Source organism: Monodelphis domestica, chromosome 3, assembly GCF_027887165.1.
Source record: "Monodelphis domestica isolate mMonDom1 chromosome 3, mMonDom1.pri, whole genome shotgun sequence".
Lineage (NCBI taxonomy): Eukaryota > Metazoa > Chordata > Mammalia > Didelphimorphia > Didelphidae > Monodelphis > Monodelphis domestica.
In genome coordinates, this window is record NC_077229.1 from 197,098,232 (window position 1) to 197,111,184 (window position 12,953).

Consider the following 12,953-nt stretch of genomic DNA (forward strand, 5'->3'; position numbering starts at 1 on the left):
TATAGATTTCAGTCCAAGTCCTTAATGGCCTTGTTTACTCTTCAATGTTTACTTCTTTATAAAGACACAAAGAATCTAAAAATAGAGGAGGCAAAAGCAGCTTCTGCTGCCAAATCAATAGGGCCCCACCATTTCAGCTGAGTTCACTTATTAATTATGAAAGGATTCATCTGATCCCTGCCAGAGAAGACAGCCTTTCTGTCCCTTCTTCTGCAGCCCTTAATGGTGGTTCCTTTTCTAGCTCAGAACTGCCTTTTCCCCACCACAAAGCATTCTATCTTATTCTGCACGTGGGCTTAAAGAAAAGTGTTTTGAGTTATACTGTATAGCGATTGCAGTGCCTGCTGTTTTAACCTATAGTATAAGACCCAAGGGAGAAGGAGAAAAGAAAGCATAATACTCTAGTGTTTATGGATCTATTTTTTCCCCTTCTTTTTCTTTTTACATCATGAAAAAATTCCTTCTAACCCCAAGTGGATATGTTTTATTCTGTTCTTTTCTTTTTTGATTACCAAACCTCAGAGAAACCAGAAGGGCTTTTTTTTGTTGTTGTTTGTTTTGTTTATGTTTATTAATTGGACAATTCACAAGAAAGTATTGTCCCTACAGAGTTAACAGGTCATGAGCTTATCTTTTAAGGAACTGTTATGATTTTTTTTAAGGTGAAAGTTGTTGAATAGAAAGGTTTTTATAATCTCTCTCTCCCCTAGATAAATAAGCTTCAGTTTCCCAGTTATCCTCTCCTCCATGAGCCCTGTCACTTTAATTGGAGAAATCAGTGAAAAAGAAAGCAGGCAGGATATAGGAAACAAATGACAACCCTCATTTCAAACAATAATTTTTATTTTATACTTCTCTATACTTTGTAGCAAATCTTTTTGCTGAATTTAATTTATAATAAACTTTTTTTAAAATTACATCTCTCTTATTTATTTTTTTTAATCAAGGCTCTTTATGTCAAAATCGTTATACTGTATTTTAGGATAACATTTAAGCCCCCTTCGTGATCTATACCGTTGGATATTCAGGTATTACTGTATGTGTAACATTTAAAACAAAGAGAGGAGGGAAAATAAAGGCAGTGAACTTGGAAAGATGCATTGACAACAGCAGGTAAAGCTAATCTCCCAGCAACCCTAGCAGCATTCGGTTCCTGTGGTCATTTGATACATCTCTTCCCCCTCCCCATTCCCCCATCATTTAAATTTTTTTTTTAAATCTGTCCTTTTTCTTTTCTTTCTTCTTGAGGAGAAATTCGCAGTGGAAATGATCAAAACAAGATTCTGTGGAAGATAGATGCGATAGAGACTGTGAATTATTCACTAGATGCTTCGCACGTGGACATCGATCTTGAATTCATTCCCCGTGGCCTTCTCTCCACATTTTCTTTCCTATTAAGAGGAGCCCATCATTTCTCATGTATTAACATGATTAATATATTAGGCGGCCCAGGGCCGTTCCTGAGATTCTTTTGAAAAAAAAAAGACAACGAAAGAAAGAAGGAAAGAAAGAAAAAAAAGCGGGGATGGGGCTCGCGTTTTTCTTTTTCCATTTGAAGACTTAATAAAGCTGAGGTCCGGTTTGGCTGTTGTTGCTCACTGTTTGGTAACATTTGGCAAATAAAACACAAGGAGGGAAAAATTAAAAGAGAATAACGTGTTGTTTTGTTTTGTTTTGTTTTTTGTTTTTCCCCACAATCCTATATGAATGTTTTCAGCATCATAGAGAATCACAACGTCCCCAAAAAACGGATGGATACTTCCTCTATAAATCCAATAATATGAAGTGAGTGTGTGTCTGCCGGGGGCGCCTGGTGCCCCTCCCTCAGAAGGAAAGCCAGGCTGCTAAAGCTGCAGAGAGAGACGCCAAGAGCAAAGGGAAGGTCGGGAGCCGGAGTGAAGGAGCCGACCCATTGCTGTTTCCGCATAGTTCAAATAAGCTGCCTTGGATTTTGAGGTTTTGGGATTCTTTTCTCAGTTTATCCCACATATCTTTCGCCCCTTCCTGGCAATCCGTAAGAGCTGTGACGGTGCAGCTGTGGAAATCCTCCCAGTATCTGGCGAGGAACAAAGCACAACAAAGCAGGGGAAGAACACGTTCATTTTCTATACCTTGACCTGAGCCCACTGTTACCAGCCCCACTCCCTACCCCAAGCGGCTACTCGATAGTTTAACACCCCTAATCCCAACCTCCCACCACCCCGCCTCTTATCAAAGTCGCCTTCAAATTTCTTTCTCCCCTCAGTAGTCCCTAGCCATTCTCATAGCGGTTTCCCCGAAGCTCAGCAGATTGGGAAACTCACCAGATTGGGAAACTCACATTTGGTTGCTATCCATTTATTCACCCAGCCCACCCCATTTTAGTTTGCTTCACCAGCCGCCGCATCCCTCACCCTCTCGCCTCTCTAACTCCCACCTTCCGCAATCTAGTTGCAAGAACTCAAAGAAGTCGTGACGTCCTTAGACTGTCACGATAGTCACAGCATCCTCCTTGCTTTGTCGCAAGAGCCCTGGTTTCCGCCACCCTACCCACCTCCACTCAATTCTGGGCTGTAGCTACGAAGGAGTGCAGTGTAGGGCAGGCTAGGACCAAACCAATCTCGAGGCATTGGCACCGTGGCCTCGACAAACAGATTGCTAGTCTTCCTTGGGGAAAGCAAGGAAAACATTGCTAAACCCTGCAAGCTGGCTCCTATTAATGCCTCTTAACTCGCAAGATGTGTTGCTCCACTCCCTCATTCGCCTAATCTGTACGTCTCTCTTCCAATGGTTCCCCCCCCCCCTCCCCCGTTTCAACTCCCTCCGCCTCTCTTTCTCTTTCGTTGTCCTGGCTCTTCTCTCGCCGTCCTTTCTTCTCTCCTTCCCTTTTCCTTTTTTTTTTTTTGGTCTCCCTTTCTCTTCTCTTTTTTACCCTTATTCATTTCTTTCCCTCTCTCTTTTCCGACTCCTCCTTCCCCTCTCTTCTTTTCCCTTTCCATTTTGTCCTTCCCCTTCCCCCTTCTCCCTCCTCTCTCTCGGTCTCTCTTTTCTCACTTTTACCCTTCTCTGATTTCTTATCCTCCTGTTCATTTTCTCCCATTTTCTCTTCCGCTTTCTAATCTATGGTTTCTCCCTAATCTTTGCTACTGAGCCTCATTGATCCCCAAACCTTCCATTAGTGTGTGCCATGAGCTAGACTATTCCTTACTCATGGAAACGGAATCTACTATCTACTGCAGGTTCTTTCCCCAGTTTCCCATGGACTTTGGATTACAGGCCATTTCCAATTCCTCTCTAAAGCCAAAGCTGTAAAACCAAGACTGATGGTCAGAGGAGGTTGTGGCCCCTCAAGCTTAAAAATCGCTTAGCTACCTCAGCTGGGTTACCTTGGGTCAGAGGCGAGGTAGGTCTTTAGGGGGCTTTCCCTCTCCCTCCCCTTCACCTGTCCTTTTTGGACACTTTTCATGCATTCATAAACCAATTCTCTCCTCTTTCCCCTCCACCCCCATCAAGTCTGTCCTTTTTCGTTTGTTCTCTACCCCCCTCCTCCTCTGAAAGCCAAAAATAGATCATGGTACTAAATATAATCTCAACCCGTGATCATCGATTACTGGGGCGCTGTCTCCTTTAGGACCTGGGTCACTTCCATCTCCCCAACTTTAAGGGTCCGACAGCCAACTTGCCTCGAATGTATCAAATGGCATTGCTCTCTGTACTCCCCCCCCTTTCCACCATAAAATAGCCGCCACCCCCTTAAATAGATGCACACAATACATTCGTATATCTGTGTCTCTAAACACGCATACGTGAATATGTGTGCATATATATGAAATATTCTCTGTTTGCATCGTCTGAATTCTACATCAAGCTCTAGCCACTAATTCATGAGCACTCCTTGTTTGGTAGTGTGAGGGGGTGAGGGTGGGCTTCAACTTGAACTTTTCGGATTTTTCAATTTACAATAAATAACAAAATATTGAGTGAGATGACAGAAGGACCGAGCCAGTGCCTTCTGCGGTGTACCTGCAGTAATTGCGCCTCCCATAGGGCGACTAAATCTCTCCCCATCTTATTTTTATTGATGCAGGTGGAGAGAGGGTATCAGGGACCGGATTTGTGGGAGAGTAGGTAGGGCAGGCAAGGGACCCCTGGGGGAGATGAGGGCTGGAGGTTATGCGGCTGTGTGCGATGTTTGGAACCCAGAGGAACTCTACCATCCATTGAAAGAAATCAGCTCTTCTTTAACTGAGTTGTATTTAGGACCTCAAAGAAGGCATAAGACTCGAGGGTAGCACGATACCACTCATTTTCCCGTTTCATAAAGTAACTAATGAGGTCGCTGTCCTGCTGAATAATTCAAAAGCCTGGCAAATCATCGAGATCCTTGAAAATAACCGAGAATTTGGGCGGCTCTCTATTTTTAGTTACTTGTCGATAGAGCTATAGATAGACCCCTCTCTTCCACCACTTGTTTGAGGAGAGATGTATGCTCGTGGGGAAGGACCCTCAAATTCACGCCCCTTTCCACCGTTCTAGTTTGGCTTTTGGAACCATTGTATCGGGTCTCCATTGGCATTAGGGGTAGACCTGGTTTATTAGTAAAAACAAATCTCAAACTGGTGTTGGGGAGGGCGGAGGAGTTGGGGACTGTGAGGGTAAGGATTTGATTTTGTAGGATGGAAGAAATCACTGACACTACTGTAATCTTTGTTCGTCCAATTCCGCCTCCAGGCTGCATTACTGTATGTGAAAGGGCAGGCACTCCGGTTGCATGGAAAATTCCCTCTTTAAAAATGCAGGAGGAGGGAGAAGAGAAGAGGTACAGAGCAGCTGCAGCTAAAATATTTCCAGTTCCCTGCAGAAAAGCGCAATTCCTTCCTAGTCAAAGGGAAAAGCTAGATAGGAGCCACATTTAATTATCTCAGGAGCATGGCTACATTATATAGAAAGACCCTTAATCGGCGTTCTAGGTTCTAGACCTTGACCAAACAATCCCGGAGAAAGAAGGAAAAAAAGCTAAAGTAAGCGACCTGGTTCCTCTGCCTTAGAGAAAAAAAAATTTTTTTTTTATTAAGTTTGTTTTTCTCAATCAGACTTTCCATGCCCGTCTCTCATTTCCTCAGTTACCGTGGTGCAAAAAAAAAAAAAAGCCACTAAGCGGGCAATAATGGAGACTATTTACTAACAATATATCATAAAAGGGACGGAAATATCAGTTTATTTCTTCTTTTCTTCCCTCTGACACCAGCATCCTTTTGGCCATTGTTGCAATAATTAAATAATGATACTTTTTATTTAACGGCCTTAAGCAGCTAACCAGCGGAGATGCAGGGCAGACAGACGCTATTATAGCGTTAATCTACCGGAAGAAAGTAAAAATGGAATTTTCCACCCTCTACTTGGAAATTCTGATAAAGAAGGGCACCCTCATACATGTATACATACTTCGCGTATCCTCCTAGATTTAAGCCTATTTTCGAGTTTGTGTGCTTTTTTTCCCCCCAGACAGAAAATGTACAGATACCCTGAGGGGGCCAGTGAATCAAAAGCGAGAGAAATCAGACTCCCTCATCTAATGACCCTCTGAGCACAGTGTACTACAAGCACAGGCTGGAACTTCAAAGGGGCTGGAGAATAATCACTTGGACTGCCTAGAGGTTCCTTAGTACTGTATGACACGCCTTTTCTTAGAGAAAGATAAGAAGGGTAGGGAGGAGGAGGAAAGAGTAGGAGAGAGGAAAACGGAGAGGAAGGAAAGAGGAGGAGAAAGAGTAAGGTGGGGAGGGGAAAGGAAGAGGAAGGGGAGCAAGGAGGGGAGAAGGTAGATTGAGGAACCAGGAAGAAAAAGAAGAGGGAGATGGACAAAGAATCTAGCGGTAGAGAGAAGGAAATGGGTGGAAGGAGGAGCAGAGTTTTCAAAGTTATGTGCAGCGTTTTGAAAGTAAAGAAACACAAAAGCAGGGAAACTTACGCGCAGACGGTTTTGATGTTTGTCTTGTCGTCCAGGCCCTGCGGGTAGTTGGCCATGCTATCGCCCAGCTTGAGCAAACAGTCGGAAAAGCCCTTAAAGACTGCATCGCATTTCCCTGCAGCTCTCACCGCTTGCACCAGGTACGCTGCGGGGGAGGAGGGTAAGGGAGGGGGACACACATCAGCACCACAGAGGCGGAGACCAGCTCCTAGCACAATCAAATCCCGCACTGCAGAAGCACTGGCCCCCGGGCTCCCCAGAGATATGCCCCGGGTCCAAGGTCCCAGCCTCCGAGCCCTTCCTCTTTGGACACTGTCTTGAAGCTGCCGCAACTGCCTCAAACGCCCGGGAGAGGACCCAGGCTCTTTCTCTTCTTTCTCCAACTCACCCGAATGGCCCGCTCCCATTAGCATTCCAGCCACCAGACTGGATTAATTTTAAATGAGAAACGAGTGTTGAGAATGACAGATTTGAAAACCCAGACGGGCACCAAGCCACCAGTCTTATGTAGATTGGGGCCTAGGGTGGGGAATGTAAGGAATCGCGAGAGGGAAAGGAGAAAGATGCTCTTCTTCTTTTTGTAGACCCTTCCTCTCCCAAATCTCACTTCCCATTTGCTAACTCCCCTCCCCCCACACTACCTTCATGGCTAAATCTCTGATCTCATTTTGTTAATTTTTGTTTCTGAAGCCTGAGAGAGGCTTCTCCAACATCTGGACATGGACAAACTATTAATGGGAAGGAAGGAAAGACAAATGGAATAATACGAATATATGGAAAGGACTCCCATCCTCCAATTTTTTCCTTAAACAATGAAATGTTGGAGATATTGGGTTCTATTTCTCTACTTGCAAGGTCCTTAGGAACCTATGATCTTCGTCTAAAAGATACTTTCCGCCCAATCAAAAATACACTTGATATATGGTGCACTTAATACACAGGGAAGGGCTCACCAGCTGCACTGGTGATATGTTTTTTTTTTCTTTGAACCAATGTAGAGTGGTGGTGGTGTGTGGTTGTGCGGTGCCTGTGAGAGAGAAAGGCTTGGGGGGAGGGAGTTATCTTATGCGCTTCATCTTTCACTAGAATTGAAATTAAAATACCACCATCGGGGTAAAGTCCGGGCTCATTCAAGCCTTGACCAATAACTAGCTGTGTAACCTTGGACAAATCACTTCACCTCCAGCTGCAAAAGGAAGGAACTGTACTAAATTATCTCAGAAGTCTAAGAGACACTGAGACATTGAAAGAGCTGGATACAAAAGTATAATCGGAGAAAATTTCATGTCCCTAGTAGGCTTCATCAGAATTGTAAAATAACTTCTTATTAAAAAATCATTTTCTGCAACGAAGTCTGTTTTCTCACGAGCTCGCTTATGTGAATTTGGGTTGAAGGAGCGATGTTTACTGTACTGCAGGGTTAAGTAGTGTAAGGAGAGGTTGCTGAATATTTTAGGTTCACAGCCTTTGTATATGTGTCTCCTTGGGTCTCGCTGGTGTCACGTCCACTGAGGCTAGTGCTGCGGTCATGTGGAAACAAGGGGAGGGGAACTGGTTTACCTCATCTCACCTCTACGTAGTGCTGCGGAAAGGATTTCATTTCTAGGCATTCCCTACACTCACCCCGGAAAAACAAAAACCTGCCTATCTCTACAATCCTAACATGGGGCTGTGACAGCTTCCTCTCCCAGGAATCCTTGGTGCCTCCGGCAATCCTATTTGAGCTCAGAAAAACCTCGCTACAAAGGGATGCAACGCGTATCCCCTCGCTTTTCTCGAGTCTATACACAGTTCCAAAATCACTCGTGTGAGGCAGGAAGGGTCCGCAACCCCGAGGCAAGAGACTGTTGGAGCTTTATAGTTCCTTGGAGTGCGTTGTTTGGGGGTGGATGTGTCTAGGGTCGGAAAATCCCCACAAAACAGAGTGGAACAGGCAGCCGGTATATCCGAATCTCTTTGCCTTTCCAGAAAAATCGGGGGTGGGGGGGCGTTGTCTGTGGGAAGGGAGGGGCGGGGGGGGGGCGGGAGGGAATTTGTAGAGGAAGAGAAAAGCGGGTTTTTTCTCCCACTTTGGATCACTAGTGGATCCCAGGGAGGTGAACTCCAGGGACTTCGTCTGGCTTTTAACAGCATTTCCCGATGGTCACCACCTCTTCAAACTGAAAGCGAACTGGAAGCTTGTGGATGTAATTTAATACGTTCAGATTCTGGACAACAGAAGGGACCCAAAGCCCCAGCGGGTCTCCAGCATTTACTTTCCCCGCAGCGGCTGCTGCACCAAGTGTGGCCTTGTGGCTGGAGGGTACAGTGGATTTGGAAGGGACAGAGGTGAAATGGAGGTGAGGGCCCTACTTTTCAGGCCACAAGCAAAATCAGCCTTTAGGCGGACTCGAAGACACCTTACCTAAGACTTCAGTCTTGACTCTGGCCAAACGTCTCCCAGCTCTGAGCTCTATTCCTTCCCTTCCTTTTTTTTAGAGGGACTTTCCAGCATTACTCTATCCCCCCAGTAGGAAACCCCTTCCTTGTCCTGGACTAACCCACTCTACTGGGATTGGGTCTAAATAGGAAGACTGACAACGTGAAAGAGCTGCCCTCCTAAACTAGCAAACAGCCTGAGCATAACTAACAGGGAACTGTCCAGCCCGGGACTGCTTATTTAATGCAGACCGCTAGAAAGATACTGTAACTCTGTCACAAACCAGGGTCAGAGGACAGAGAGACAGATACGCGCGCGCGCGTACACACACACACACACACACACACACACACATACAGAAAAAGAGAGAGAGAGAGAGAGACAGAGACAGAGAGAGACAGAGACACACCGAGACAGAGAGAGAAAGACAGAGAGAGATAGAGAGAGACAAAGAGAGAAAGAGAGGCCTAGGTTTTAAATAGGACTCAGCAAAAGTATCACTAATAATCCAGAAATTCATCAGAGCAGAAAATGCCAGGAAATTCAATGCTATAGTAGAAAAATAAATCCTTCTTTCCTCTCTTCATATGAATACATCCACTTCCCTTGGACAACCTCAGGTGAAAAATGGAGCAACCTCTATTTGCTTATTTCTTTAAAGAATAAAGTTAGAGAAGAGGGACTTCGTAGTGGTGGGAGGGTACTTATCACACCTTCCAGAGCTGCTGGAGGAAAAGACCCACAGAGTACACATGTTGATATATGTTTAAAACAAGAAGCCCAAAAACATTTCTCTAAATTTTCTTTTGAAACTTAAAACTTGTTTTGATATGTCTTATTGTAAAAAGAGACCCGTTGAACATTAGAGAATTAGAAAACATATATTAGATAGAACAAGTCAATGTACTCTTTTTAATTGAGCCTCTAGTTGAGTCTTTCAAGCAAAATATAAGTCCTTACGTTTAAACCTTGTCCTCTGTCTTTTTTAATTCTTAAAAAAATCTTCATTCATCTCTTCATTGGTTCCAAGATTTTTCATTCTTAATCCCTCTCTCTCCTCATCCCAACCCCCTCCCTTCTGTCTTTTCCCTCCCACTTCATTTCCACTTTTCTTGCCAAATGTCAAAGATTCCGGAGAACTACCAACCATGAATTAATAAAGAATAAGCATCTATTGAGGGTAAGGACATAGATTTGGGAACAAATAATAGCCTAAACTCCAATTCCAGCATTTGCACCATCTAATTTGAACCCCAACCCTGTCCATTTATGAAGAAAGGTCTTTCTTCACAAGATTTAAAAACAGAAATCTTACTACACACTATTGGGATGGGAGCCCAGGAAAATATTAAAATTGCCTTAATAAGATAAAATCCTATATCTTAATACCAACTGTCTTCTCATGCTTTTTGAAAATCCATGGATTAGAACTGGAGGTACATTTACTTCCAGCTTCAACAAATTTCCTCACAAATAGAAGATATTTTTAGATATGTGAACGAATGGCAGAATTAAAAAAAAAAAACCTAAAAATTCTTAGAAGAAATTGGCACACACACACACACACACACACACACACACACACACACACACACACACCCTCTGGCATTCATCCCTTCTCAGATCTCAAAAAGCTTTATGAGAAAATGGAAAATGGCTCAGTAACACTAGATGATTTCAGACACTTAAAAACATCGGACTGAAAACATTGTCTTCCTGTACAAATTGCATCCAACCAATATCCCCTTCAGATTTCTCTGAAAGATAGAATTTTTTTTTTACCATTTGTAGCTTCCTTCCTCCCCACCTTAAGTCTTACTCTCTTAACTCTCATCATCCCCCTCCCAGTACTGCAAAGATCTGTCTGCAAGGAATGCTATAGACTGCAAAGATCTGAGGCAACGAATCCTCTGTCTGCAGAAAACCCGTTTGAAGAGGGTTTTTTCCCCCAGCTTCTATTCCTGAATCTATTAGTAACCTGCTTCCCTTTCAATTTAGATCAAATTTAATTAATGATTGAACTAAGTGGCACAGTTTAGGATTCCATTTAATCTTTCTATAGCATTTTCTTCATTCTAAATGCCAAAATGTTTGACAAGTGTAACTACAAAAAAAAATAATAAATTCCTTGACACAAAATGGTGAACAAAGACATCTGACCTCCCTAAACAAGATGGTACTTTAGAAACTCATGTACCTTAAACTCCTTTCTTACACATAATATAAAACATCCACCAGATATATCTGGAGAGCCCTTATGATCAGAGACATATATGCAACTAATCAAATTGTCATCAAAAGGATGTTCAAATGTTAATTATATTTCTAAATGCATACATGCATTTAATGTAACATTTAATATTATTTCCCCTTTTCAGGTTGTGAATTTATCTATTATTTTAACACCCCCCTCCTCATACAGCACTGTGCAAATACTGCAGCAAGGATAAATAAACCGTGTACCTAATGTGGTTCCCTGGGCAAACACTGCAGCTGGGAGAGGGGGAAGGGAAAGGGGGGGGGAATGACAAAGTTCTATATGCAGCAGCTGGAACCCCACATATCTTTGCTTTCAGGCACACAAACTTTCCAATTCTGTCTCTCCATCTCCTTCCTGTCCTTTCTTACCCGTTTGTCCCATTAAAATGTGCCTTTTTGTATGCTGGGGAATCAATGCCATTCCTCCAGCATCCATGACATACCTTAAGAGTCTAGATACAGAAGCAAATATAGATTACCAGATAAAAAGAGGAAGAAAAGCAACCAACCACATACAAACATTTTCCTGGCAAGTCAAAACTATCCTATTCAGTTAGGCAAAAGAAAACGGGACGGAGAGTATCTAAGGAGTGGACCGATGACCAATTTGTCCCTTTTGAATTTTACTAGCTCTGCAAGAAAATCCTAATGCAATCAGCCGAGTGTAAGCTACCTGTCACCTCTGCACCCGTGAGGCCAATCCGATTAAGTTATTTAGACAGTCGAAATCTTACAAGCATCGGCTGGGTTTGGGGTGCATAAGACAAGAGATATCATTTTGCAGTTCACTTACCTATTTGCACAGCGAGGATCAGTGAAATGTATCTGCCGTTCAACTTAAGTCCCATCCTACATTTAGTAAAACCATTTGCGACTGCAGATCTTTAAATAGTTAGTTTAGAGAACGCGGGGGAAAGCTGAAAAATAGGCATTGCCAACAAGTTCCAGCAGCAGCAGCAGAAGACTACTTTGAAGAGAGGGGAGGCAGAGGGAGGAGAGAGATGGAGAGAGTGAGAGAGTGAGAGAGACACAGAGAGAGAGAGAGCTGGGAATGGTTCACTCCGTTAGGAGGGGGCGGAGGAAGTACAGCCTCACGCCCACGAGTAGGCCTGACGTGGGGGATGACACGGAATGATTTTTTTTTTTTTATATAGGCACCTTGGAAGAGAATCGCCATTTATAGTCATCAGAAGCTGGAATTATCCAGATATCTCCCGTTAATGTGCAAGCCGAAAGAAATCTTTCCTCCCCGCGGTGAAAATGTCCACACCACCACCACTATCGCATCTTCCATTTTCACTCTTTCCATCTTCTCCCCGTCTTTGCCCGAGGTGTGGGCTGTGTGACCACCCCCCTCACACACACACCTCCTTAGCTGGGGAGTCCTTGCGCTCCCAGTTCACTATTTCTTGATAGGTTTTTAACCTGCTTCTTCATTCCTTCCTGCACCCCAGTACCCACCAGGAATTCGTTTATCGAAAAATCCTTTCTCCACCTTAACATTTTAATACTGCAGGGGAGTTTCTAGAGAAAAAGAAAGAAAGGGGGGAAAGCAGAGGAAGGTCTGTGAATCCAGGAGGGTCGTTCCCCCTTCTTCCCTCTCCACCTCCCTCTCCGAACACACAAGCACTAGCCTCCCCCCTCCTTTTCTCCAATTCAACAGCTGAGCTTAGTATGCAGCCTGGAGTACCAGCAAGCACACAGCACGCACACACACGTCCATACACACATACACTTCCACACACGTTCACACACTCCCACGAGAGCGCGCTGGCATTCATGCACGAGCATGCACTCACACGCAATCTGATGTATTTCATTCTTGGGTTAATAAATACATGAATTCAATACAATTTCCTCTGCAGAAAAGAGGGAGGCCCCATTCACTTTTTTTTTTTTTTTGACGGGGAGGGGACAAAATGGAATGAAGAGAGACAGAAAAAGGGTGAGAGGTATCCTGCAAAAATTATTTCCTGGTAAAATAGATTGAATAACTATTGTGGCACTGTGAAATATGAGTGGTAGTAGTTTGCAGTTTTCTTGGATTCAGATCAGTCTCCCAACTCTCACGTACGCTTTTTTGATGGGTGCAATACAAAGTGTCCACAGTTTGTTATTCAAGTCAGTGTTTCTGCAGTGTTTGAGCTAGACGCAGTGTGAAAGATAACAAAGACAGGTTTGTAAATGCGAGAGATTATAAATAATAAACATAAAGAGGCCGTTTTTTCTTCTCCTGTATTTTGTTCTCTGATTCATATACAAATCGATATCTATTTGAAATCAAATGAGATGATATTTGTTAAGCGCTTAGCAAAGTGCCTGGCA

The 12,953-nt window shown here is 43.5% G+C and overlaps 1 protein-coding gene across 2 annotated transcripts; it reads right to left on the reverse strand.

The window, feature by feature from the left end:
- Positions 1-825: 825 nt before the first annotated feature.
- NRN1 (neuritin 1) lies at positions 826-12,298 on the reverse strand. 2 transcript variants are annotated; one of them, XM_056823388.1, is made up of 3 exons: positions 11,422-12,298; positions 5,951-6,095; positions 826-2,056 (listed from the first exon to the last, which is right to left on the reverse strand). In XM_056823388.1, exons 1-3 carry the CDS (start codon positions 11,474-11,476, stop codon positions 1,825-1,827), a joined length of 432 nt encoding a protein of 143 aa, XP_056679366.1. In that variant the 5' UTR covers positions 11,477-12,298; the 3' UTR covers positions 826-1,824. The 2 variants fall into 2 exon arrangements, with proteins under 2 accessions (XP_056679366.1, XP_056679367.1); XM_056823389.1 differs by lacking the exon at positions 11,422-12,298 and adding an exon at positions 6,339-6,493.
- Between the last annotated feature and the right edge of the window lie 655 nt (positions 12,299-12,953).